This window comes from Jaculus jaculus, chromosome 10, assembly GCF_020740685.1.
Source record: "Jaculus jaculus isolate mJacJac1 chromosome 10, mJacJac1.mat.Y.cur, whole genome shotgun sequence".
Classification (NCBI taxonomy): domain Eukaryota; kingdom Metazoa; phylum Chordata; class Mammalia; order Rodentia; family Dipodidae; genus Jaculus; species Jaculus jaculus.
This window is the reverse complement of record NC_059111.1, coordinates 49,072,721-49,099,237: the sequence shown is the minus strand read 5'-3', so window position 1 is coordinate 49,099,237 and position 26,517 is coordinate 49,072,721. Positions and strand designations below refer to the sequence as shown.

Genomic DNA, 26,517 nt, shown 5'->3' with positions numbered 1-26,517 from the left:
ATTTTCTTCATTGTGTTTTTATTCCACACCTGATTTATATTCTATTTCAGTTAAATGTATGAGAAAATAAATTGTTGACACAAAATATAATACTAGAATTTTCTAACAAACAGAAAGTATACATAGCTAATTTTCTTGGAGTCAAATCATTTATAAATGAAGTTTGAAGTAAAATGTAAATAGTCTTACAGGCACTGTTATTTGATTACTTGTGTTTTCTTTTATTTCCATACATACAATGGACTTCATACTTTACATCTATAACATAAGGATGAATATATGAAATATAGAAAAGTGATAAACTAAATTGTATTGATTTGAATGATTATTGAGTATGATTTTATAATGCTTCTAGTGCCAGGAAGAGCTAAAATTGAGCACAAATTTAATCTTTTCCCCCAAATGTTCTGATATCTATAACTTATATTTCAATGTATTGATTGAATTCATTCATCTAAAGAAGGTACCTGAAAAGTATTTGAACTTAAATACTTCTCTTATAATTTTAATGAGTAAATGATAACTTTTCTATTATATTTTTGGTCTACTCCATTGCAAATCTAAGAATGCAGCTGGAAAAATAGAATGTCCTGAGTGTTCATGCACTCAGGTATTTATGGCATTGGAATTGCTTGTGGTTAAAATTCCAGTTATGATATTGGAATGGAAGATGTTTCAGTAGGTAAAATTATTGTTGTGCAAGTACGAGATTCTGAGTTTTATTCTAGAATCTCCATACAAAGCCAGACACTGCAGCAGATGTCTGTAATTCTAATGCACCTATTGCAATGTAGGATATGGGAGTCATGGTTCAGCTAGCTTAGCTAATGGAGCCAAAAGCATCCAGAGACCCTGCCTCAAATAAAATGGAAGGTGAGGACTGGTATCTATTCTGACTTCCATATGGGTGCTGTGTCATCATGCACACCTGTATTTACACACAGGTACACACACACACACACACACACACACACACACACACACACACACGCATAAAAAACTGATAATCCTATTCTGAATACTCATACTCAGAAGATATGCAAGATAATAATATGACGTTTTTAGATTAGATTGTTCTTTTTAGTAACCATTCTTATGGCCTTGTAATTAATAAGCAAATATTTTCTTCTTTTATTTATGGATATTTTAGCTTCTGAAATGTTGTACACACATGCTAATATCAGAGCAAACATCCTCCCCAAATACCACCAAAAAGGCAAATTTAGAAAATACTGGTATACATAGAAATTCAATGTCTCTTTAGCTGGAAGGTGAAATGTGAAGATGGGCTAAGTGGGAGCTATAAGACTGAAGCAACACTTGGGCAATTGAACTCATAGTGTGAACCATGGACATGAGCTATCAGTTTGTGAACATTATTTTCCAGAGATCTGATGTGTTCTTACTTTTTAATTTTTGCAGCATCAAGTCATGGGTAGATAAGATGCAGGAAGACCTTGTCACACTGGCCAAAACTGCAAGTGGAGTCAATCAGCTTGTTGATGTGAGTATACTCAACAGACTGCCTTGTTAATCTTTGTTTAATCAGAATGCTTTGCCGTCTTTTATAAAACTGTGGATCTATATTGCAGACAGTATAGATCTGCCATGTGGACTTGGTAGTGAAATTCTGAGATAGACCCTTAGCTCTGCTGGTTTTTGCAAATAACAAAGTCATCCCTTCATCCCTAATGATTCATGAAGCTTATCAAGTGTGTTTTTTCTTTGCTATAGGAACAAATATTCAAAACAAACTATTGAATGTTAACATTAATTATTTTAGTTATATTAATAGTGATTTAGAAATGCATTGACTATATAATTTCCAAAACAAAACCATTTTCTAGTACAACTGAGTGATATCAATAAACAGCATCAGAGATGGTGGCCATATTTGAAAAATATTTTGAAAGAGCCACCAGTCAGCTTGCTTTCAATCCTGAAAAATCAGAGGGAGATGAGATGCAAATCATCCTATGCAAAATGAGCTTGAAGTACTAGCAGGCAGTTTCTAGGCAGACTAAGTCTGTCTGTCCCCCACATTCCTTTCTTGTGGTATATTATATGTACCTGTAATTCACTATGTAGTCTTAGGGGAACCTCAAACTCATGGAGATCTTCCTACATCTGCCTCCTAAATGATGGGATTAATGGTGTGTGTCACTGTGCCTGGCTACGTTCCTTTCTTTATTCCTGCAATAGCTGCCCTAATTTAGGGTCTCATGCTCCAGTATCTAGATAAAAAGTGTTCCCAGTGGTATGGGGGCAGGGACGAGGAAAAAGATGGTACAGATACATGATGTATCTATATGAAACATGTTGATAATAATAATAATTAGTTCTAATAACAAACATAAAAAAGAAAAAAAAATACTATCCCAACTCTCCCACCAACCTGTCATCACACTACCAAGCAGAATGCCCTTTCTAAAATGCATGTCTAAGTACATCTTTCCTTTGATTTGTCTTTATTCACCTTCAGTTATTAAAGAAAACTTGGGTGGCTTACAGTCTAGATTCTTCCTGTCAATATTTGAACAATGTCCTTACCTTGTCTCTGGCCATTCTTACCTTTGTTTCTTGGTACCAAATACATATTTCTCTGAATATTTTCATAATATTTCTGTTACTCAGCAGCTTTAGTAAAATTTATCATGATATGCACTACTGTGGTTTTCTTTGTTTCTACTTGGAATTCTTGAGCTTTATGGGATTGAGGGTTTTATAGTTTTAATCAAATTTGGAATTTTTTTTAAATATTTCTTAAATTACTTTTGCTCTCCCCTCTTTTGGGCTACAACTTTAATTAGTTCTGACTTAGGTTGCATGGAATTGACTCACATATCACAGATTCTCTGTTATTTTTGTATATTTTAATATTACATTTTTTAATTATCACATAGAGTTTTAGATAAGATTATAAAATTTCAAATACAATTTCTTTAAGTTGATTCTCTCTACAAATCTCTCTACACCCTTTTTTTCTCCCTTATTCTGTTTACATATCTTATATCCTTCACCCTTGCCTCACCCCCTTTCTTGTCAACTCTTATATATGACAAATTTTCTCTTACAATGTTATTTTTAGTCCAGTAATGGATAGGTTGAATAACCTTAATGGGAACCTGTTTATATTCTTAGAGGGTAGATTTTAATTTGAAAATATTTGAGAAGTATTTAAAGTCATGTCATAACAGAATGTGTCATTGAGATTTGTGACAAATGTTTAGGTGCAAGAAATGAAGACACTGCAAAAGGCATTTTTTTATTACAGAAAATGATAGGACTATATAATGTAAATATTTTGGAGCATACTAGTTCTATTATTTTTCGTATGTAAGGCCTCATATGGATGTTCTATATATGATTTGTTAAAAATTAAATATCAGGGCTGGAGAGATGGCTTAGCGGTTAAGCGCTTGCTTGTGAAGCCTAAGGACCTGGGTTCGAGGCTCGTTTCCCCAGGACCCACGCTAGCCAGATGCACAAGGGGGCGCACGCATCTGGAGTTCATTTGCAGCGGCTGGAAGCCCTGGAGCGCCCATTCGCTCTCTCTCTCTCTGCCTATTTCTCTCTCTGTCGCTCTCAAATAAATAAATAAAAATGAACAAAAAAATTAAAAATAAATAAATAAATAATTAAATATCATAGCATTACTGCTTCCATTTCTGCATAATGTAAAAATTTGACAGTATTCTCATGTTGTGTTCTTAGTGATATAATGCAGCTTTTTATGTTCCAAATATGTGGTGAGTTAATTAGCTGAAACAGTATGAAATCAGTTGTATGTGTGATATATGTATATACATGCTTGGAACAAGAAGTGTTTGATATTACAGGTTTGTTAAATTTTGGAATATTTACACATACATGGAAATTTAATAATGGGATTCTAGTCAAATATAATTTTATTTATTTTTCACAAACAACAATATATATAGCTTGAAAGTAATTCCAACAGTAGTTTTAATGCCCCCATGTTTTAATTGCAACAGGTCAAATAAAATCAGGTGTAGAATTATCTACTCTGGTCATTCTGGCTGCTCAAAATATTTTGGATTTTGGAGATTTTTGCGTTTTACATTTTCAGATTAGGGCTGCTTTTCTTGTGTATTAATATTTCTTTTGGGGAGGACAATATAATTAACCTGTGCATCAGTGTAAATTCATAAGGAAACCTTAAACACATGATTCAAAACCTACTTTAGAATCTCTTTGTAGCACAATTTCAGTCTCAAACTAGGAGTATGCCTATATACATCTTGGTTTAGGTTGAACATCTCTAATCTGAAAGCTTGAAATCTAGTAGTCCCAAATCCAAAGCTGTTAAAGTGCTGCCACATTGCCACAAGTGACATGGTGGAGTCCTAAGCAGTGTTCATTAAAGATACTTTTATAACATTTCCTTTAGACTGTGCCTGCAAGTTAGCAGTGAATTTCACTGTTTGGACTTGAGTCTCATCCTCAAGACATATCATGGTGCAGGAGAAAATATTTCAAATGTGGAGGAAACATGAAAGTGGGAGCATTTTTCTCCCTTGTTTGGGTGGGTCAGGCACACTCAGCCTCAGTCTAAAGACATTTCACAAGGAAGGTGTTTGTGAATACTGACTAACTGTGCTGGGATGCATCGATGCCTATGAGCCACTTTATTCTTTTCTTTGGAATGGGAATGATTCATTCAGGGAAATCTGTGAGAATATGGAAGTGTTAGATATAAGTAAATGACCCTCTAAGATTTGTCAGGTTCAGTAAATATTGCCTGTTTCTTTTCATCTGAATACTTCTTAAATTGAGTGAGGGTGAGGCTTTCGTACAACCATAGTAAAAATATAGCAATAAAGGGCAATTTATAGTGTGGTCATGTGACTGTTTTTATTGACAGACTCAATAAAAATGAGTAGTTGGTGAAGCCCTTCCTGCCTCCTTCAGTAATTCTTTGGCCTCAAAAACCACTAGTTTGGCTGACCTCCTTGTTACTTTTGCTGTTAATATGTAAAACTTCCTTTGCTGAATTTGCTTTTTTTTTTGTATGTGTCAGTAAATCATTAAACCAAAAATGTCACCTAGCTTTTTATGTTTTCTGAAGTATAAATTGCTTATTGGGCTGTTAGTATTGATGGATGAATGAGTAAATGAGTTAGAATGATGAATAGAATAAATTGTAATTACTTGGTTTTGAAAGATATACCACAATACAGTGACAGAAAAATTTAATTTAAGGAAAAGGAAAACAAAATTTGTTTGAAAAGCATCATGATGAAATTTATATTTGTAGTGTAATAAAATTTTCCATAATAAAAATATTATATGTTACCCAACCTTTTAGTGGGTGGAAGGGAGGGAAGGAGAGAGAAAAGGAAAAATACAATGAGGGAAAGTGAGACAGAGATGCAGAGATATACATAGAGAGAGGCAGACAGAAAAGGAAAAAGAAATTCATTGTTTGAAAAATAATTTACATATTTGAGCACATGTAGACTAGATGTTGACTAGATAAACCATTCTGGCTGTCTCATTATTTTCCAAGAGAGACAGTTTATAGAGTGAGAGATATTTGACCCACAGGGTCTCCAGCCATTAAACTTGAACTCCAGATGCTTGCGCCACCTTGTGCACATATGCCACCTTTGTGCTTGCCTCACCTTGTGTGTCTGGCTTATGTGGGATCTGGAAAGTTGAACATGGGATCTTAGGCTTCCCAGGCAAGTGCCTTAACCACTAAGCCATCTCTCCAGCCCAGAAATATTTTTTAATCCATAGAAATTTATCCTGTCACCAGGATGTCAGAATTGAGAGTGAACTCAGAGTTGAGATTAGGAACATTATGCTGAGTTTTCTGTTGTGGTGAGTTTGGTCGGGTTCTGGACCTGCAAGCCAGGGCCATGTACGTGTGAGAATCTAACACTGAGATACACATATTGGTCAGTGTTGGGGGAACTGTGGTCTCTGGTAGCTAAATACTTGGAAATTTTATTGGTTCTCAGGGATTAAATGTCAATGATGCTTCTTTCCAAGAGTCAATGAGCTCCACATTGCTGGATGAACTTCCAAACAGACACGGTTTTTGGAAGAAAGGGATTTATTTCAAGAGGAAGTTCTATCAGTGGTGAAAGAAGTTAGCTGCCTTTCACAGATCCAAGCAGAGAGAAACAACCAATAGCCAGAAAACACTAAAAGTAACAACCAGGGACCCCAAAACTCTATTCTCTATACACCTTTGGTCTGGAATTCAGATCTGCCCCAGTGACACCTAAGGGATGGACTCTAGGATCCATAAAAAGTGACACCTCTAGATGGATGGAGACCCAATTTACAAGGTTAATTTTAATAAAACACTTGAGTCTACGAAACTGTACATTAATAACATATTCAAACTACTACACCAAGTTAATGTAATCAGTTTTTTTCTTGCTTCACAGGTATAACCATATTTTTATGTCAAGACCAAGAACAAGTATAATGAAACACATTACTAAAATAATAAATCTTGGAATTACTTAATTGGTTAATTAAATTATTTACTTATTTATGAGTGCGAGACAGAGACAGACAGAAGAGAATGGGCATTACCAGGGCCTTTTGCCACTGCAAAAGAACTCCAGATGCATGCCCTACTTTGGGTATATGTTTTTATGGGGATACTGGGGAATTGAACTAGGGAAGCAGGCTTTGCATGCAAATATTTATAACTACTAAGCATACTTCCCAGCTCATGTATTGGAATTTTAGGAAACATTATTTATGGAATCATAAAGTATTAGCCAAGTGAAATTTGATAAATATCATTAAATAATAATTAAATAATAATAATATTAATAATAATTATTAAATAAATTCTCTATCTTTATTATTGCTCATGTTATAAAACTATTTTCATTTAAAGTCTGAGAGTAATATATTTAATTAGCATTATTGTTTCTGACACATTTACATTTAAAGACATATCTTAGTGAATTTTCCTATCATTGATCATGCAGAGGATATGTTTGTCCAACATATGTGAAACATCTCCCACAAGTAGAATAAATGATTAGTAGCAGTAAAACTTATGAGAAAGAATTTTATATAATTATACACAAATATAAAATTTTAGAATTCAGCAGAAGCAATTTGGTTTTCTCTATATTAATGCAAGCACAACACTAAGCTCTATTTGTATGTTCCCTGAGTAATCCTCAGGACAACACTGTCTCATGAATCTTTCATTTTCATGAAACATTTTTTGCAAGGGTAATTTTTAAAAAAATATTAGGTATGGACATATTTTCTATGTAAGCATCACAATTTGGTATCATTCTTTCCCTCATCCCTGCCCCTTTTTCTGAAGAGTCCTTCCTCATTGGGGATGCAGGTCAAACTCATGGGGATTGTGATCATGCATTGGGAGGGGAGGGAGAGGAAAATGTCTTTGTGCAAAATGTTCCAACTTGGGGCTCTAACAATATTTCAGCGTCCTCTTCTGCAAAATTCCCTGAGCCATGCTGGGAGCATTTTAATTCTACTTCACTGATGGGCACTTAGGAGCCACTAGATCTCTCCTTTAGCAGGTGTTTATTGTCTGTCCCCTTCACTCTTGTGCTGATATCAGATTCACTAAGAAAGCACCACTCTTGCTCATTTCCCCAATTCCTTTGTGGTTTCAGCTGGCACCAGGGTGGAGTGCACTGGGTTGTTTATCACCTCAGGTACAGTCCCCATCTGAAAAGAGAAGCAGATTCTCCAATGGGGAGTGAAGTCAGCACTGGTTATATGGGATAACCATTATTAATCTAGAGAGAATTAAAAAGGTTTAGACACTCTTATAGTCTAATGATAATGAGAGCTTGACAGTGGGAAGCCAAATCATTATCTGGGTATGATTCTGACTTATTTCCCAGTTCCAGATATGGTTTCCTTTCCACTAAGCAGATGTTAGCCAATTCAAGAGTAGTTGGTTACCCACCATGGCTGTGTGCCACCATTGCACTTGGGTAAGCAAAACATCAAGGTATTTGCTTTGGACTCACACGGTCTTTGAGTTGCTTGGATAGATGTTGTGTACTTTCCCCCAGTAGCTCATGTAGTGCCTTACAGCACTAGATGGGCTAAATGTCTGGGGACTGGTTCTCCTCTGGTTTCCAGTGAGGTCTCTCCATGGCCCATGCCAACAGTGCTTGATGTATTCAGCAGTAAGATCTTATCATTAACCTCTGGTGGGTAATCAAGTGTTCTGACAGAAGTCTATCTTGTTTGTTTTGGGAGATCTAATAGGTGTTTATGATCAACAGCTCCTTGTGGATATAGACCACATCTAGGTACAGGGAAGTACAGGCCATTGACAAGGGAAAAGAATTTTAAAAAGCCAGTGAAGAAAGAGAAAGAGGAGAAATTTGAGGTAGGTTTCATTTCACTCTCTCCTAGGACTTTTGATTCAGGTGTTCCCTCTAAGGTCCACTTGAGGATTCCATGTTTTAGTCTGACTTCCAGGATGTAGGATTCTATGTTACCAGTACAGTTTGGGTTCTGTTTTGTGCCCCCCACCCTTTCCTTTCCTCCAAGCCCTATATTCCTTATTGTTCAAGACTCAAGATACTATTCAGTTATGTCAACAACTTGGGCTGATCCAACTTAGGAATTGCAGATGAATGATATCATGCCACTGTTGTCTTTCTGTGATAGTGTGAGTTCAATTAGAATGATCTGTTCCATGTCTGACCATTTTTCTACAAACTTTATTGTGTCATTTTTCTTACTGCTGAGTAGAATTCCATCATGTAGATATACCACATTTTGATATTGATTCATACAATGATGGGCACCTGGGTTGATTCCAATTTTTAGCTATTATGAATTGAGCATGTATAAACATGGTTGAGCTAATATTTCTGAACTGAAATGTGGAGCTTTTAGGGTAAATGCCCAGTAAAACAATAACAGGGTCTGTTGGTAACTCTGTGTTCATCCTTTTCAGGAGTCTCCAAATTTATTTCCACAGTGGTTATACCAGGTTACATTCCCACCAACAGTGAATGAATGTTCCTATTTCTCCACAGCCTTGCCTTGCCAACATTTGTTTTTATTTGATTTGTTAATGTTTGCTATCCTTACTGAGGTAAGGTAGAATCTCATAGTTGTTTTTTTCTTAAAAAAATATTTATTTATTTATTTGGGAGAGATACAGAAATAGACAGGTACAGAGAGAGAGAGGAAGAGGGAGAGGGAGAGGGTGAAAGAGAGGGAGAGAGAGAGAGGGAGAGAGAGAGAGAGAGAGAGAGAGAGAGGGAGAATGGAGAATGGGGGCACCAGGGCATTCAGCCACTGCAAATGACGTCCAGATGCATGTGCCCGCCTTGGGCATCTGGCTTATATGGGTCCTGGGGAATTGAACCTGAGTCTGGATTTGCAGGCAAGTATCTTAACCACTAAGCCATCTCTCCAGCCCTCATCGCTGTTTTAATTTGCATTTCCCTAATGGTTAGGGATGTTGAACATTTTCTTAAGGGTGTGTTAGCCATTTGTAATTCTTCCTCTGGGAACTCCCTATTTAGTTCTCTGTCCCACATTTGGAGTTTTTTTAATGTCTGGTTTTTGAGTTCTTTGTAGATTATAGATATTAGGTTTCTGTCAGTGGTATAGCTGGCAATGATTTTCTCCCATTCAGTGTGTAATCTATTTGCTCTGCTTATGGTATGTTTGTTTGTGGAAAAGCTTTTTAGCTTCATGAGATCCAATTGGTTGAATGCTTGCTTAATTTCCTTGGCTATTGGGGTTTTGTTCAGGATTTCTTTTCTCAGTCCTATATTGCATAGAGTTTTTCCTGTTTTTTCTTCAAGTAGTTGAAGAATTGCATGTCTTATACTGAGGACTTTAGTCCATTTGGTCTTGATTTTTGTGTATAGTGAAATAAATGGGTCTGATTTCATTTTTCCATATATGACCATCTAATTTGTCCAACCACATTTGTTTAAGATGCTATATTTTCTCCAGTCTACATTATTGGCACCTTTGTCAAAGATCAAGCTGCTGTAATTGTTTGCCCTAAGGTCTGGGTCTTCAGTTTTGTTCCATTGGTCTATGTTTCTGTTTTTATTCCAGTACCATTCTGTTTTTGTCACTATGGTTTTGTAATAGCTTTATATCAGGTATGGTGATACCACCAGAAGTGTTTCTTTGGCTGAGGATATGTTTGGATATCTGAGGCCTTATGCCATTTCTTATGAAGTTGAGGTCATTTTTTTTCAACCTCTGTGAATAATGATGCTAGTATTTTTATTGGTATTGCATTAACTCTGTATATTGCTTTTGGTGGAACTGCCATTTTCACAATATTAATTTTAGCTGTGTAGGAGCATGGGAAGTCTTTCCATCTTCTCAAGCCCTCCTCTATTTCTTTCTTGAGTGCTTTTATGTTTTCATGATACAGTTTTTTTTTCATATCCTTTTGTTAGTGTTATTCCATGGTATTTAATATTTTTGTTGCTATTGAAAATGGAACAGCCTCACTGATTTCTCTGTGTATATTTTTTCTTTGAATATAGAAAAGCTACTGATTTTTGTGCATTGATTTTGTATCCTGCCACTTTTCTGAAGGAATTTATCACCTTTAGAAGTTTTGCGATGCAGACTTACAGATCACTTACATATAGAATCATGTCATCTGCAAATAAGGCTAACTTGACTTCTTCCGTTTTAATTTCAATCCCTTTTATTTCTTTTTCCTGTCTTATTGCTTGGGCTAATACTTCTAGTGCCATGTTGAAGAGCATTCATGAGAGTGGGCACTCCTGTCTTGTTCCCAATCTCAGTGGGAACTCCTTGAGTTTTTCCTCATTAAGTATTATTTGGACTTTAAGAGCTTTATATATGGACTTTATTGTATTGAGATATAAAACCCTACATGCATATTCTTTCCAGCATTTTGATAATGAAGTTGTATTGTATTTTTTCAAAGGTCTTCTCTGCATCAATTGAGGATCATGTGGTTCTTGTGATTAAGATTATTTATATGGTGCATTACAATGTCTGATTTTTTGTTTAAGGCCTTCTCTGCATCAATTGAGATGATCATGTGGTTCTTGTGGTTCAATTTATTTAGGTGATGTATTGTGGTGACTTATTTCTGTATGTTAACCATCCCTGCATCCCCGGGATGAAGCCTACTTGATCAAGGTGGATAATGTTTTTGATGTGTTGTTGAACTTGGTTTGAAAGAATTTTTTTTCAGGATCTTTGTATCTAAGTTTGTTGGGCTCTGAAAGGCCCAGGCGTGAGGCCTAGTGTAACTTCCTGAGCCTAGCTAAAGTTTGGCGACCTGTCTCTGGCCAGCTATGACTCAGCAAGATGCCTAATGGCTTCTGGCCTGCTACCTCCACATGGCAATTTTAATTATCATTTCAATAGTTAAAGTTAACTATTGGCCCTTACTTCTTCCTCCATCCTAAAATCCCCGCCTTCGTCCCCAACATGATATAGGCAACTGCTCAGAGTAATACAGCAAGTTGTTTGTGTGAGTTCCTGCATTGAAAAGACTCCCGACTCAGTGTGGTTTTTCTTCAGTGACCAGAAGAGATTTCTGAGTCATCTAACATTCATCATCCTCCTTCAATCCCTAGGGAGGAACCAGCAGGCCTGGTCCTTCCCTTGGTACTACCTGACTGGGAAGGAGCCCTGCATAAGGTCATTAGGGATATAGGCCTATAATTTTATTTTATTGTTGCATCTCTGTCTGGTTTTGGAATTAGGGTGATGCTATCTTCATAATAGGAGTCATGGAGGATTTTCTAGCCTCCAATTATATGGAATACTTTGAGAAAAATTGGTTTCAGTTCTTTTATGAAGGTTTCATAGAATTGAGCTGAGGAGCCATCCGGTCCTGGACTTTTCTTTTGGGGGAGGTTTTTGATTACCTTTTCAATCTTCATGGATGTGATTGGTTTCTTTAGGAGATTAATGGTCTCTGAGTTTCATTTTGGCAGGTGTTATGTGTATAGGAATTCATGCATTTCTTCCATTTTTTAATTTTGTGGAGTAGATCTTTTGGAAGTATGCTTTGATGATTCTTACAGTTAATTGATATCTGTAGTGATCTCTCCCTTTTCATTTCTGATTTTACTAATTTGAGACTTCTTTTTTTTTTTATTCTTTGATCAGTTTGGCCAGGGATTTGTCTATCTTGTTTATTTTTTCAAAAGAACCAGCTCTTTATTTCATTGATTATTTTAAATTGTTTGTTTAGTTTACAGTTCATTAATTTTTGCTCTAATCTTGATTATTTCTTTTCATGTGGAGCTCTTTGGGCTGATTTTTTCTTGTTTTTCCAGAGCCTTTAAGTGTATCCTCGGGTTATTGATTTGTGATCTCTCTGTCTTGGTAATGAAGGCATTTTGTGATATGAATTTTCCCCTTATAACTGCTTTCATAGTGTCCCATAAGTTTTGGTAGGCTGTGTGTTCATTATCATTTAATACTAGGAATTTTACAATTATTATTATTTTTAAATTTCTTCCATGACCCATTCACTGTTTAAAAGTGTGCTGTTAAGTCTCCAGGAGTTGGTGGCATTCTTGATGTGTCTCTTGTTAATTTCTAGCTTTAAAGCATTGTGATCTGTCATGGTACAGAAAGTTACTTCACTTTTCCTGACTTTTTGGAGGCATGATTTATGGCCCAATATATGTTCAATTTTGGAGAAGGTCCTGTGGGCTTCTGAGAAGAATGTGTATTCTATAGAGTTGGGGTGGAAAGTTCTGCAGATATACTTTAGGTCTAGTCGATCTATGATGTTGTTAAGATTATTATTTCCCAGTTGATTTTCTGCTAAGATGATCTCTCTATTGATGATAGTGGAGTAATGAAGTCTCCAACTATGATGGTGTTGGTGTTTATTTCTGTTTTATTGTCGAGTAGATTTAGTTTTATAAACTATGGTTACCTTTTGTTTTGGACATATATATTTATGATTGTGATATGCGTATGTTGGATCATTCCCTTGATGAGTAAGAAGTGGCCTTCTTTGTTCTTTTTGATTATTTTTGGTTTGAAGTATATTTTATCAGATATTACTATAGCAACACCTGCTTGCCTTTTATTTCCATTTACTTGAAATATCATTTTCCAAACTTTCACCTTGAGGAGGTGTCTGTCTTTAGTGGTGAGATGTGTTTCTTGAGGACAGCAGATAGAAGGGTCCAGTCTTTTTGTTTTTCTAAATTTATTTTTTCAATTATTTTTATTTATTTATTATAGACAGACAGAAAGAGGGGGAAAGAGAGAGAGAGAGAGAGATAGAGAATGGTCACACCAGGGCTTCTAGCTACTGCAAGCAAACTCCAGATGCATGCACCAAATGTGCATCTGGCTTATGTGGGACCTGGAGAATTGAACCTGGGTCCTTAGGCTTCACAGGCAAGCACCTTGACACTAAATCATCTCTCCAGCCCTGGGTCCAGTATTTTGATCCATCCTGATAGCCTGTGCCTTTTGATGGGTGAGTTAAGACCATTAATATTTAATGTTATTACTGTGTGGTTTGAATTAATCCCTGACATGATGAGGTGTTTTATGGGGTTGAGTGCTGACTTGTGTCATGTTCAGTTTTGAGGCTGGTCTATTTTGGTTATTGTGATCTTCTTGTTGGCTTCTGAGATTGGTTGTTTGGGTGTTCTGTGCGGAATTTTCCCTCAAGTATTCTCTGTAGGTTTGGCTTTGTGTTCATATATTTATAGAGTTGATGTTTTTTGTGGAAAGTTTTTCTTTCACCATCTATTATCAGGGATACTTTTGCTGGGTAAAGTAGTTGGGTTGGAAGGCATAGTTTTACAGACTTGAAGTGTTCCATTCCAGGCCCTTCTGACTTTCAGGATTTACATTGAGACATCTGATGTTATTGTAATGGGATTGCCTTTGTATGCTGTGAATTGCTTCTCTCTTGCTGCTTTTAACACTTTCTTTTTGTTTTCATTGTTAAGGGTTTGAACTATGATGTGTCTTGGAGAGTTTTTTCTTTGGTAATGTCTGTTTGGTGTTCTGTGGGCTTCTTATATCTGTATGGGCCTCTATTTGCAAGAATCAGAAATTTTTCTTTTATAATTTTGTTGAGTATAATTTCTATGCCTCTGGTCTGGATTTCCTCTCCTTCTGGTATACCCATGATCCAGATGTTTGGTCATTTTAGAATATCCATATTTCCCTCATATTCTGTTTACTTGACTTTTTGAACTTAGCAATGTTTTTGCCTCCTGATCAATGTCATCTCTCCTATCTTCCAGCTCAGAGGTTTTGTCTTTCACATGAGTAACAATTTTGGTGAGTGGTTCTAGAGTGGTTTATATAAATTATATTTGATTTTTGTTTTCTGTTGTATTATTTTGTATCTTGTCCAGCTTTCAATTTGAATTCTGATTTTCTTGGTGCTTCCTGTAGTTCATTCCTGCATTTGAACAAGTCTTCATTCAGTTTAAGCAGCCAGTTATGAGGCTTTCCATTTCTTGACTTACCTTCAATTTTATTCATATCTCTTTGGGGATTCTAACATTTTCTTAAGTCCAGTTAAGGCTACTGCCAAAGGCTGAATACTGTACAAGATGATTCTGTTCAATTTCATTGATATGATTATTGGTTCTTTGTTAGTTTGCTTCAAGTTCAATAATTTTTTAAATCATGATCTCATTGGTTGTTATGATTTCATTTTGGAAATAACTTACTGTTCATTTCTCTATGATTTCATTGAAGGGTTCCATAGTAGGAAGCTCCTTGGGGGAGATCTCTCAGTTTTCTGACTTCCATTGGCCTTTTTCATTGTTACCTACCCATTTTAGGAAAACTCTTTATTTTATTGACAAGTGATCAAGTTTTTGTCTTTTGGCCCATTCACCCTCTGACTCAGGTGAACAGGGATGTTGGCACCTAGTGGCCAGTCAAGATATGAAAACAAAAGACCTGATTCCATAGCTCAAACAGGCCTCGCTGAGCAAGGCACAATTGGGTCTACCAGGACCAGAGAACTAGGAGGAGCAAGGAACAGAAATCTGGTCTACTTTATGCTGTGCTCTCCAGGACACAGACCAGTGCAGGCAACCCAGATTTGGGAGGTGGGAGGACCCCAGATTCAGGAGTCTGGCCTACTCATTCCAGACTGCCATGCCTGCAGACACACTGATCTCACACTCTAGAGGTGAACATTCTAGGAACTCAGACTCTGGAGGTGGAAGGAGCCAAGAAATGGTTCCTTCCCACTTACTCTATACTACCACACCATCCCACACACTGTCTGTACAAGGAACTCTGATCAGGGAGGTGGGAGGAATCCAGAAATTGGTTGGGCCTACTCACTCCAGACCACTGTGCCAGCTCACACTGACTGCACTAGGAACTCAGACCCAGGAGGAGGTAGGAGAAGTTCAGAAAATCACAAGAATGGAATTTTGTCTTATGTTTTATGTGTACTAAACTGGATGTGACTCTGAAATGCCAAGTGAACTCATCTGTGATTAAAAATCTATGCCTTTTATAATTTACTGTGATTTTAGCCAGTGAGCAAATCCCCACCTAGGTACATGATTTTTCTTTTGGCATCAATAGATATTTCTATTTATTATTATTTCATGTTCATAGTTTTCTTACATTCTTCAACAATGAAATTTCAGTTGCCATAACTCTGTAGGAAGTTAGATTATTTCACCCAGTGGATATCTGTCTCTGTCTCTTTCTTGAGCATGCCTACATTTACTCTCTCTTTCTCTTGCCTGCAAAATATGCTGACAATAATAAGTATGGAATCCCATCATGCCTTTCTCCACCAGTGATTTTTAAAGCAATAAGCAATTTTTCTTTTAGCAGTGGTTAATTAGATTCATTTTCCAAGTTACAGAATAAACTCTAAGGTGATTTCTTATCATATGGTGACTTTTTAGTTTCTTAATGGTTATTAAATCATTTCCTTTTATTCTATCTTTTTGATCACACATTATCATATGTTATGCTAGTGGTTGAAAAGTAAGTTATTATTTTTGTATTTTTTCCCAATGTATAGCCAGTACAGTGGTTCCCAGTCACAAATGAATTAGCCCCTGAGCAGAACTTTGGCTATGCTCGGAAATGTGTGATGCTCAGACCACCTGTGTGGGTGGTACTCTTGGCATCTAGGTGGTATTCAGGTCAGTGATACTAGCAAATCTTCTCTACCAGGCCTAGGATACCCGTATAGGGTTACTTTAAAAAAATATAATTGGCTCTGAGGTTGAAAGCTACATAAAATGGACTCAAGATTTTTTTGTTTGTTTGTTTGTTTGTTTTTGGAGGTAAGGTTTCACTCTAGCCCAGGCTGACCTGGAATTCACTATGGAGTCTCAGGGTGGCCTCGAACTCATGGCGATCCTCCTACCTCTGTCTCCTAAGTGCTGGGACTAAAGGTATGCGCCACGCCTGGCTTCAAGAATTAAAAATAAGATTGTGTATGAAATTCTTTGAATGAATTTTAACTTCGCAAATCTATGTATCTTGTTGGCAGACACTGGTTTTGTATTTGAAGCCTATGTGTTAATAATGTATAACATATAGGGGCTACGTAAACAGACATGAGTTTAAAACTTCTCATATTGGTAGCAAAATAAATTTAGGTCATTTAGAGTTAAAGGTAATAAACAGGCATTTCACTCAGATTATATATAGTTAATTTAAAATTTCATTTTAATATAATCTAGTATTATCTTTTCCAATTTTAAAGTCATATGTGTTTTGGGTTAAATATACACTTGTTTCACAACTTATAAGTATATAGAAAATCTACACTTATAAATTATATGTGGTTTTAATAAAAAGTAAACAGTTCTGTTATACACATCTTCCTATTGTTCTTGCTTTTAATATAAATGCTTTAAACAACAACTTATGGTTTACCTTTTATGTGATGTCTCTTAAGTGCTGAACAAATTCTTGCTATGAATGTTCTCTCTCACCTTAGTGCTGTTGTTTTACTTTCTTTACCTCAGTAACAGCTTGTATTACAGTTATATGTACTCACTTGTTTTCATGTACACGAATAGAATGTGACAGGCTTATGATGAAGACTTCCTCTTTCCTTCCCTGTATCTTTCCTTGAAGATGTTGCTTACAAGTGTCACCCTCCTGTTCTTATTAATAGAAATGAAGGCAAGTACCAGTTCTGGAAAGTTCACCATTCCTCACTTCATTCTTGTTTTTTTTTCTTTTTTATTGATAACATCCTGACTGAAAGGCAATGATACAGTCTGCTAAGAAGTCATAATAAATAGAACATAGAAATGACAGCTGCATATAGTTATCATTGGAAAATCATGCATTGTAAACTTGAGGATATGACTAAATTATATATACTTATAAAATACATATGTGTATACATTTGTATAATTTTATATGTGTATTCACATTGTGTTGATAATGAAAAGCTTCTGTTTTAAATTGGTCTAATACACAAAATGCAGTAATAGGAAGTAGAATTTATGGGCTAGGCGTTATTAGCGTAGTATAGTTTTGAGTTAATTATACAATACAGTGCAATCTAATATCTAGATTTTTAGAGCTCTTTGTAATTGTGTTCCAATTTGTTCTTTGATTTGTATTTCACAAAAATTTCTTCTTGCACCTATATTCTGATCTCGCCTATCCTTTGTTAAAGCGCAGGTTTTCTGCAAAGTGTCACTATAAGTCCATCCTTTTGACTCCTCCACAACATACTTTTTGTCTTCTTCTGTTTTCTATGTCTCTTAATTGACACATTAATATTTCTCCTCATATTATGCTTTCAACTCTTTCAGTTATTGGTTGGTGTTATATCTTTGTTCCATTAGTGCCTCATGACTTTCAGGTTCATTTTAATTTTATTCATTACAGTTTAGTATTCAAAGGTTTACAGAGTACCAGTGTCGTGTGCAGTCATTATGTCTTGTGAAAGATGCTGTGCACTGGAGTGTACAGGTGTGTCTTGTTGAAACTTGCACTGTGGATAAGGGAAGTAAGGCTACATAATAAACAAGATATTTACATATATTACATATATAAGATTATATTTGCATATGCTCAAAGATAGAAAAAGAATCTCAACTTGTAAGATTTACAAGCGTAAAGAAAAGGTTTATAATTCACTTAATGTGAAGATACAGTGACTCAAATAGGATTTTTAAAAGCTGGGATTAATACAATATGATGAATTTTGTAAAGTGAGTACCTATCTTGAATTTAAAGTAACTTCATTGGATTAGTTATTGGACATATTTTGTTAGTCTGATGTAAGCCCTAGGCTAAGTCATTTCATATCTCAAGAAGTCTGTAATCTGATTAAGTATTATGTCTTTAACCTTATGTTTAAGCTTACTTATATCTGCATACCTTACTCATACCTTTATCTACACACTTTTACCTTACAATCCATGTAACCACTCTGTAACAATATTTTTTATCAATCCTTTAACATAGAACATATAAAGTTTTCTCTCCAGTTTATCTTTCATTTAGTACATCTCATAACTACCCAAAACCCCCACTTTTATTGTTCTTACCATAACACTTTTACAATGACCATTTTTTGTTTTCATAAGGTCTTTTGAAATAACTTTTTTAAAGAAAGAGTAGATCAGATTTGACTTATGCTATTTACCCAGAATAAACATATAGATTTTGGAACTTTGTTTCTAAAAACTTTCCCGAAACACATTAAAAAAAAAAAAATACATGAGAGACTTCCAGCTAGATGGAGGCATAGGAACCATGCCAAAGCAGCCTAGGAGAGAAAAGGCAAAAACAAAAGCAAAACAACAACAACAACAACAACAAAAAAAAACCAACTCAGCAAAATACACTCTTCTACTAAAAAGTGAGGCATATAAGAAATTACCAATGGCAGCAGAGAAGTCGGAGGGATCCAGAGCATGTAGAGCCCACATAGGCAGGCAGAAGTGGCCCCAGCAGTGGCAGCACCAGGTCCCTGGCAGCAGCAGGTCTGCAGTGGCAGTAGATCTGTGGGGCCACAGCAGCAAGGCTCAGCTTGAGCCACAGGAAAAGCAAGCGAGGGGATTTTACACTTACACTGGAGCTCCTCCAAAACTCACTAAACGTTAAGGTAGCAACACAGCGACCAACGGAGGACCAGATCACAAGGTAGAGAATCACATGGACCAGCAGGAGAACTAGAACCACCATCCACAGACTACTCTCCCCCATCGCCAGTGCAAGTGCCAGCAAGCACCAGAGACCCGGGGAAGGGATATCACAGCACCAAGTACCGGCAATCATAGCAGCGATCCAGTGACCCAGCCAGCCTACTTAAACCCACAGTGCACCAAAAAGGGACCCAAGCAGGAGTGCAGCATAACTGAGACCAAAATCATCCTAGAAGGTAACTGGGGATTACACCAGAGTAGTGCCCACCAAATAAACCTGGCATATAGGCTTGAATTGGAAGTGCTAATTGCACCTTCCATGTCAGGATAAATTATATATTACATATGATAGATGGTTAAATTTGGCATTCTTAAATAAGCTACATGTTGGGCTTGTTATTTGTTGCTTTCTGATTTATAGTGCCTTTGATTCCTCTTCTTATGTTCACTAGGGAATGGTCTCACTTGGTCACAAGCTGACTTAGAACCCTCAACAGACCAGAAATCTTAACCTCCTAGTTGACAGAATTAAGGGTATGTGGCAACACATACCCTAAGGGATTGAGACTTTAGAGGATCTGGTTGTCATAATGCCTACTCTTACATAAATACTCTGTGCTCTTTCTCATTGAATGTGTACATTATTTTATAAATTTTAGAATATACCTGTATTTTGTTGCATTCAGCCTACTTGAAAGCAGTTAGAGAGAGAAATCAAGTTACCTACAAAGGCAAGCCCATGAGGCACATCAGATTATACATGTCATAGCATGCAAACCCAAAATCTAGGGCCACTTTTGTAGATACTCTGAGAGTCTTAAGGGCCAAACCTAGCACATTAAGCTCCTACCCTGAAGATATATAACATCAGATTAATTGATGCATCTAATAATACTGTAGCTAACTAGAAAATTCAAGCATTAAGTTAATCCAAGATGCAAAAATATGTATATTATAAGACATGAAACACCAAAATCAAGACAATATAAATCCACCAAAATGTATTAATGCATCAGAAATGACCTCCAGTGAGAATGAGTTAGAGGAAATGCCTGAGAAAGATTTTGAAAGAATGATGATAAATATGCTCAAAGAAGTCAAAGAGAAAATGAAAGAATTCAGAGAAGACATAGGAAACCAATTTAATTAAATAAAGAGGACAATACACGGCATAAATAAGGAAATGGAAATAATGAAGAAAAGCCAGTCAGAATTACTAGCAATGAAGAACACAGCCAGTGAAATAAACACACACACACACACACACACACACACACACAAACTCTGTAGAAAATATCACCAGTAGAATGGATGAAAGCGAGGACAGAATATCTAAACTAGAAGACCAGGTAACAGATCCAATACAGTCCAACAAAGAGAAAGACAAACTAATAGGAAAGTATGAATGGGAATTTCAAGACATTCGAGACACTATGAAAAGATCAAACATAAGAATTCAGGGTATAGTAGAAGGAGAAAAATTTTACTTCAAAGGCATAGTAGACATTTTCAACAAAATAATAGAAGGAAACTTCCCCCAAATTGGGAAAGAGATGCCAATGCAGACACAGAAATCCTGTAGAACACCAAACAGACAAAACCTAGGAAAAACCTCTCCTTGCCATATTATTGTTAAAGTATCAAACATGCAAACCAGAGAAAAAAATATTGAAAGCAATTAGAGAGAGAAATCAAGTTACCTACAAAGGCAAGCCCATGAGGCACATCAGATTATACAACACAAACTTGGAAAGCCAGAAGGGCTTGTAGTGATGTATTCCAAGTTTTGAAAGGTAACTGTTAACCAAGGTTACTTTATCCTGCAAAACTATTAATTCAAATAGATGGAGAAATAAAGACATTCCACAACAAAAGCAGGTTAAAGAAATATTTGGAGACAAACCAGCTCTACAGAAAATACTTGAAAGAATCCTCCAGGCAGAAGAGAAAGAAAAGCACACATATAAAGAACCTGGAAAAATCAAACCATACTCATATACTAGTTAATACATGAGAACAAAGGTAAAACTGGAAGAACTACAAAAAATGGCAAAAATAAATACACAACTTTCAATAATGTCTCTTAATATCAATGGCTTCAATGCCCCAACCAAAAGACATAGGTTTTCACACTGGATTAAACAGCAGGATCCTTCAATTTGTTGCCTCCAAGAAATTCACCTTTCAAAAAAGGATGGATACAATGTTAGGGTGAAAGGTTGGAAAACAATGTTTTAAGCAAATGGGCCTAGAAAACAATCCAGGGTTGGTATCCTAATATCTGACAAGGTAGACTTCAGTCCCACATTACTTAGAAAAGATAAGGAAAGCCATTTTATACTAATTAAAAGCACACACCAACAGGAGGACATTACAATCCTAAACATATATGCACCTAACATGGGGCTCCCAACTTCATCAAACAAACATTTTAGACCTAAGGTCACAGATAACACCAAACACAGTGGTAGTGGGTGACATCAATACCAAAATCTCACCAATTGAAAGGTCATCCTGGCAAAAAAATAAACAGAGAAGCATCTGGATTAAATGTGGTTATAGAAGAAATGGAACTAACAGATATATACAAGACATTTCATCCAAATGCTGCAGAATACACATTCTTTCCAGTAGCACATGTTACATTCTCTAAAGTAGAACATATATTAGGACACAGAGCAAATACCAACATATTTAAATAATTCCTTGCATTCTGTCTGACCACAATGGAATCAAAGTACAAATCAATAAGAAGAAAAGCTATAGAGCATACACAAAATCATGGAACCTAAACAATACACTACTAAATGATGAATTGTTCAATGAAAAAATCAACAAAGAAATCAACAAAATTCATAGAGTCAAATAATAATGAGAACACAACATACCAATATCTTTGGGACACAATAAAGACAGTCCTAAGAGGGAAATTTATGGCTTTAAGTGCCTCTACTAAGAAATTACAAAGGTCTCAAGTAAATAAGTTAATGTTTCACCTTAAATCCCTGGAAAAAGAAGAACAAAGCAAGCCAAAAATCAGTAGATGAAAGAAGAAATAAAGATTAGGGCAGATATTAATGAAATAAAAATGAAAGAAACAATACAAATAATCAATGAAAGAAAGAGTTGGTTCTTTGAAAGGATAAACAGGATTGATAGAACAAAAAAAAGAAATTTACAGACCAATCTCTCTGATGAACATAGATGGAAAATTCTCAATAAAATATGGGCAAAGAGAATACAAAAATACATCAAGAAGATCATTCAACCTGACCAAGTAGGCTTTATCCCAGAGATGCAGGGATGGTTTAACATACACAAATTGATAAATGTAATACAATATATAAATGGACCGAGGGACAAAAATCACATGATCATCTCATTAGATGCAGAGAAAGCATTTGACAGAATACAACATCCCTTCATGATAAAAGTCATACAGAGACTGGGAATGGAAGGAACATATCTCAACATAATGAAGGCTATTTATGACAAGCCTGCAGCCAACATATTACTAAATGGGGAAAAACTGGAAGCTTTTCCACTAAACTCAGGAACAAGACAAGGGTGTTAACTGTCCCCACTTTTACTTAATAAAGTACTGGAAGTCTTAGACCTAGCAATGAAGCAAGTGACATACATAAAAGGGATACAAATTGGAAAGGAAAATATCAAGTTATCATTATTTGCAGATGACATAATTCTATCCTTAAACAACCCTACAGACTCTACCAGCAAACTGTTAGAGCTGATAAAAATCTATAGCAATGTAGCAGGATACAAAATAAACATATGGAAATCAGTAGCTTTCCTATATACTAACAACAAATAAATATGTGTAGGATGAAATCGGGGAATGCCTCCCATTCACAGTTACCTCAAATAAATATATAAAGTACCTTGGAATACACCTAACTAAGAAAGTTAAGGTTCTCTATAATGCAACGTTTAAAAGACTCAAATGAGAAATTGCAGAAGACACTAGGACATGGAAAAACAACCCTTGTTCTTGGATTGGAAGAATCAATATTATGAAAATGGCAATCTTACCAAAAGCAATCTACACATTTAATGCAATCCCCATCAAAATCCCAATGACATTCTTCATAGAAATAGAAAAAAAAATCCAAAAATTCATTTGGAAGCAAAAAAAAAAAAAAATCTTGAATATCTAAAACAATACTGAACAACAAAAATAAGTCTGGTGGTATCATCAGACCTGATTTTAACCTATACTACAGAGCCATAGTAACAAAAACAGCATGGTACTGGCACAAAAGCAGACGTGTAGATAAATGGAACAGAATAGAGGACCCAGATGTAAGTCTGGGTAGCTATATCCACCTGATGTTCAACATTAATGCCAAAAATATTCATCAGAGAAAAGACAGCCTCTTCAGCAAATGGTGGTGGGAAAACTGGATATGTATCAGTCAAAGGATGAAAATAGAACGTTTTCTCTCTCCATGCACAAGAATTAAGTCCAAGTGGATTAAACACCTTAATATCAGACCTGAAACTCTGAAACTGCTAGAGGAAAAAGTAGGGGAAACTCTTCAACATCCTGATCTTGGCAAAGGCTTTCTGACTATAGCCCCAATTGCTCAGACAGTAAAACCACAGATTAACTGCTGTGACCTCATGAAGTCATAAAGATTTTATATGGCAAAGGGCACTGTGAATAAAGCAAAGAGGCAGCCTACAGAATTGGAAAATTTTTTGCCAGCTATACATCTGATAGAGTATTAATATCTAGGATATACAAAGAACTCAGGAAGTTAAATAATAAGAAATCAAACAACTCAATCAAAAATGGGATAAGGAACTAATTAGAAAGTTCTCAAAAGAATACAGATGGCGTATAAACATCTAAAAAAGTTCTACATCCCTAGTCATCAGGGAAATGTAGATTAAAACTACACTGAGATTCCATCTCATGCCTGCCATATTGGCTCCCATTATGAAAACCAATGACCATAAATGCTGGCAAGGATGTGGAAAAAGAGGAACCCTTCTACACTGTTGGTGGGGATGCAGTCTGGTCCATCCATTGTGGAAATCACTGTGGAGGTTCTTGAGACAGCTAAAATTAGATCTACTGTATGACCCAGCTATAGCATTCCTAGGCATATATCCAAAGGACTCATCTCATTATCTTAGAGATACTTGCCTAGGCATGTTTATTGCTGCTCAATTCAAAATAGCTGGGAAATGGAAACAGCCTAGATGTCTCTCAACTGATGAGTGGATAATGAAGATATGGCACATTTATACAATGGAGTTCTACTCAGCAGTAAAGAAAAATGAAGTAATGAAATTTGCAGGAAAATGGATGGATCTGTAAAGGATTATACTAAGTGAGGTAACCCAGGCCCAGAAAGACAAATATCACACGTTCTCTCTTATATTTGGATCCCAGCTACAGATGATAGGACTTCTGTGTGATTAGGGAACTCAGTAGCAATGGTCAGTAAGCTAGCAAAGAGATATAAAGTGAAGAGAAAGGAAGAGAGGGGTGTAGATAATAGGATGGTATTGTACATATGTAAGTAGAAGAATAGATTAATGGGGTGAAAATTTCTTAGTGAGCTAAGGGGAAGAGATTTAGTAAAGGAAATGCCAAGGGAAGGCTAACCAAAATCTAAGAGAATATAAATAAATCATATGGAAACCTATGTTTTTAGATATGGGAACACTCAGGAGCCATAGATTGTTACTTGAAAATTTTCAGGTTGCAATTGTTGGCATTTTATCCTGTTAATGAGTGAGGAGTGTAATTGTGCTCCTGATGGCAAAAGCAGCTGGCTGTGGAAGATGAAAGTGCTTGCCTTTGTTGGTACTGAGAATGTCTGAATTTATTCTGTTAGTCAATCAAGACTAAGAAGAAGAAATGCATAGTGGGAAGTAATAGATCCTCTTATTTCATTAATCTCACCTCCATTGTGACATGGAACTTTATTTATTCCTGTATTTATATACAATGTATACTTACTCATTTCAATATTTTTAGCTTTTCTGTCTAGTCTTTCTTCTAAGAACATGAAACAACAGTGAAGTTAATAGTGTGTGTCCTTAAGCTAATTGCATACCTCTTAAAGACCACGAGGAAAGAACATTTCTTTCATTAGAGCTCATCTTTCATATTCACATGAATCTAAGAAATAATGAAATAACTTCATGATTAAGGAATACTGTTTATCATAACTGAAACATGGGGTCCTTTTTGGGATTTATTTTTAGGAACAGTGAGTGACTCAGAGAGTTTATGGTAGAACAACTTTTATTTCAAAAATGAGCAAATTTAAGGTTCCTCAGTAGAAGTTTGTTTCAGCAATATGCAGAAAATTTAGAATAATTTAGAAACTTTATAAAATGTTTTGGCTAGGAGAAGAAAGGGCTGTATAGAGCCAAGGCAGACCCAGAGGCTGATTATTCCTGTGGACTCTTATCAGGCTGCTCATAACTACTACTAACTCAGTTTTAAAATTCTATTGCCACTGTGACAAATTATGATAAATGTACTGGCATAAATGAATGTATATTTATAATTTTACAACTCTGTAATTCACTCTGTCATTCTCTCATGAGTCTTTAGGAGGGCAATTCCTCAGGATACCCCTTTTACCCTATAGTTCTTTTAATCTTTCACTGCCCTTTTCCACAGTGATCCTTGAGACTTAAAGGGTGTTTGATAAGTCTACTTTGAGCTCTCTGCAGCCTCTAAATTTCTACTGTGATGAGTTTTGAGTGTCTTCAGTGTGTATAGTTATCTCCCTGGAGTGGGTTGTCAGGCTAGCAGTGAGAAGCACTCTTGTTTAAATTACCCTTCCTTTGTAATGTCTCTAGGGCTCTGGCAAATGTGCTAGAGGTTGCTTTTCTCATGTTAGGCAGGCATCTATCTTTTCTTGTTATATTAAGGTATCTTGGTTCTCCCCAGTTTTCACTGCCACTTGTTTAAAAAAATGGAACAAAATAAAAAATAAAAACAGATTGTCTCACTACATGTGAGAGTAGCATGGATTAAATGAGATAATCATAGTTTTTTTAAGAGACCTTTTGATGGGAATAACCACTTTTCTTGGCCAAAGACTAGTGGGACCATTTCTCTGTAATCTCTGACCTTTATCTTCATAGGAACCGGATTTGGTTCTCAGTACCAGATTTTATTTCTCTCCCACTGACTTGGCCTCATATCCAATCACAGGATTATTGATTATCCCCATGGGCTGTGAGCCAGTCTTGTATGAGTGTGTACATTTTGTCAGGCTGGTTGATTTTTGTAGCTTTTGGGGTCCACTGCTTTTCACACTTTCAGTGATCATTATTCCCTGACAGCTCACATAGCCCTGTCTAGCATTATGAGGGCTAGCCAGCATGGAGTTGTCTTCCTTCAAATTCCAGC

General features: G+C 36.0%; 1 protein-coding gene across 4 annotated transcripts in view; it reads left to right on the top strand.

Moving 5' to 3' along the window:
* The window catches only part of Cacna2d1 (calcium voltage-gated channel auxiliary subunit alpha2delta 1), a 536,404-nt gene that overhangs the window by 86,233 nt on the left and 423,654 nt on the right, over positions 1-26,517 (top strand). For all 4 annotated transcript variants that reach the window (XM_004662314.3, XM_004662312.3, XM_004662313.3 and 1 more), the window contains exon 2: positions 1,423-1,504. In XM_004662314.3, the coding sequence (XP_004662371.1) occupies positions 1,423-1,504 (82 nt within the window). The remainder of the gene's footprint in view (positions 1-1,422; positions 1,505-26,517) is intronic.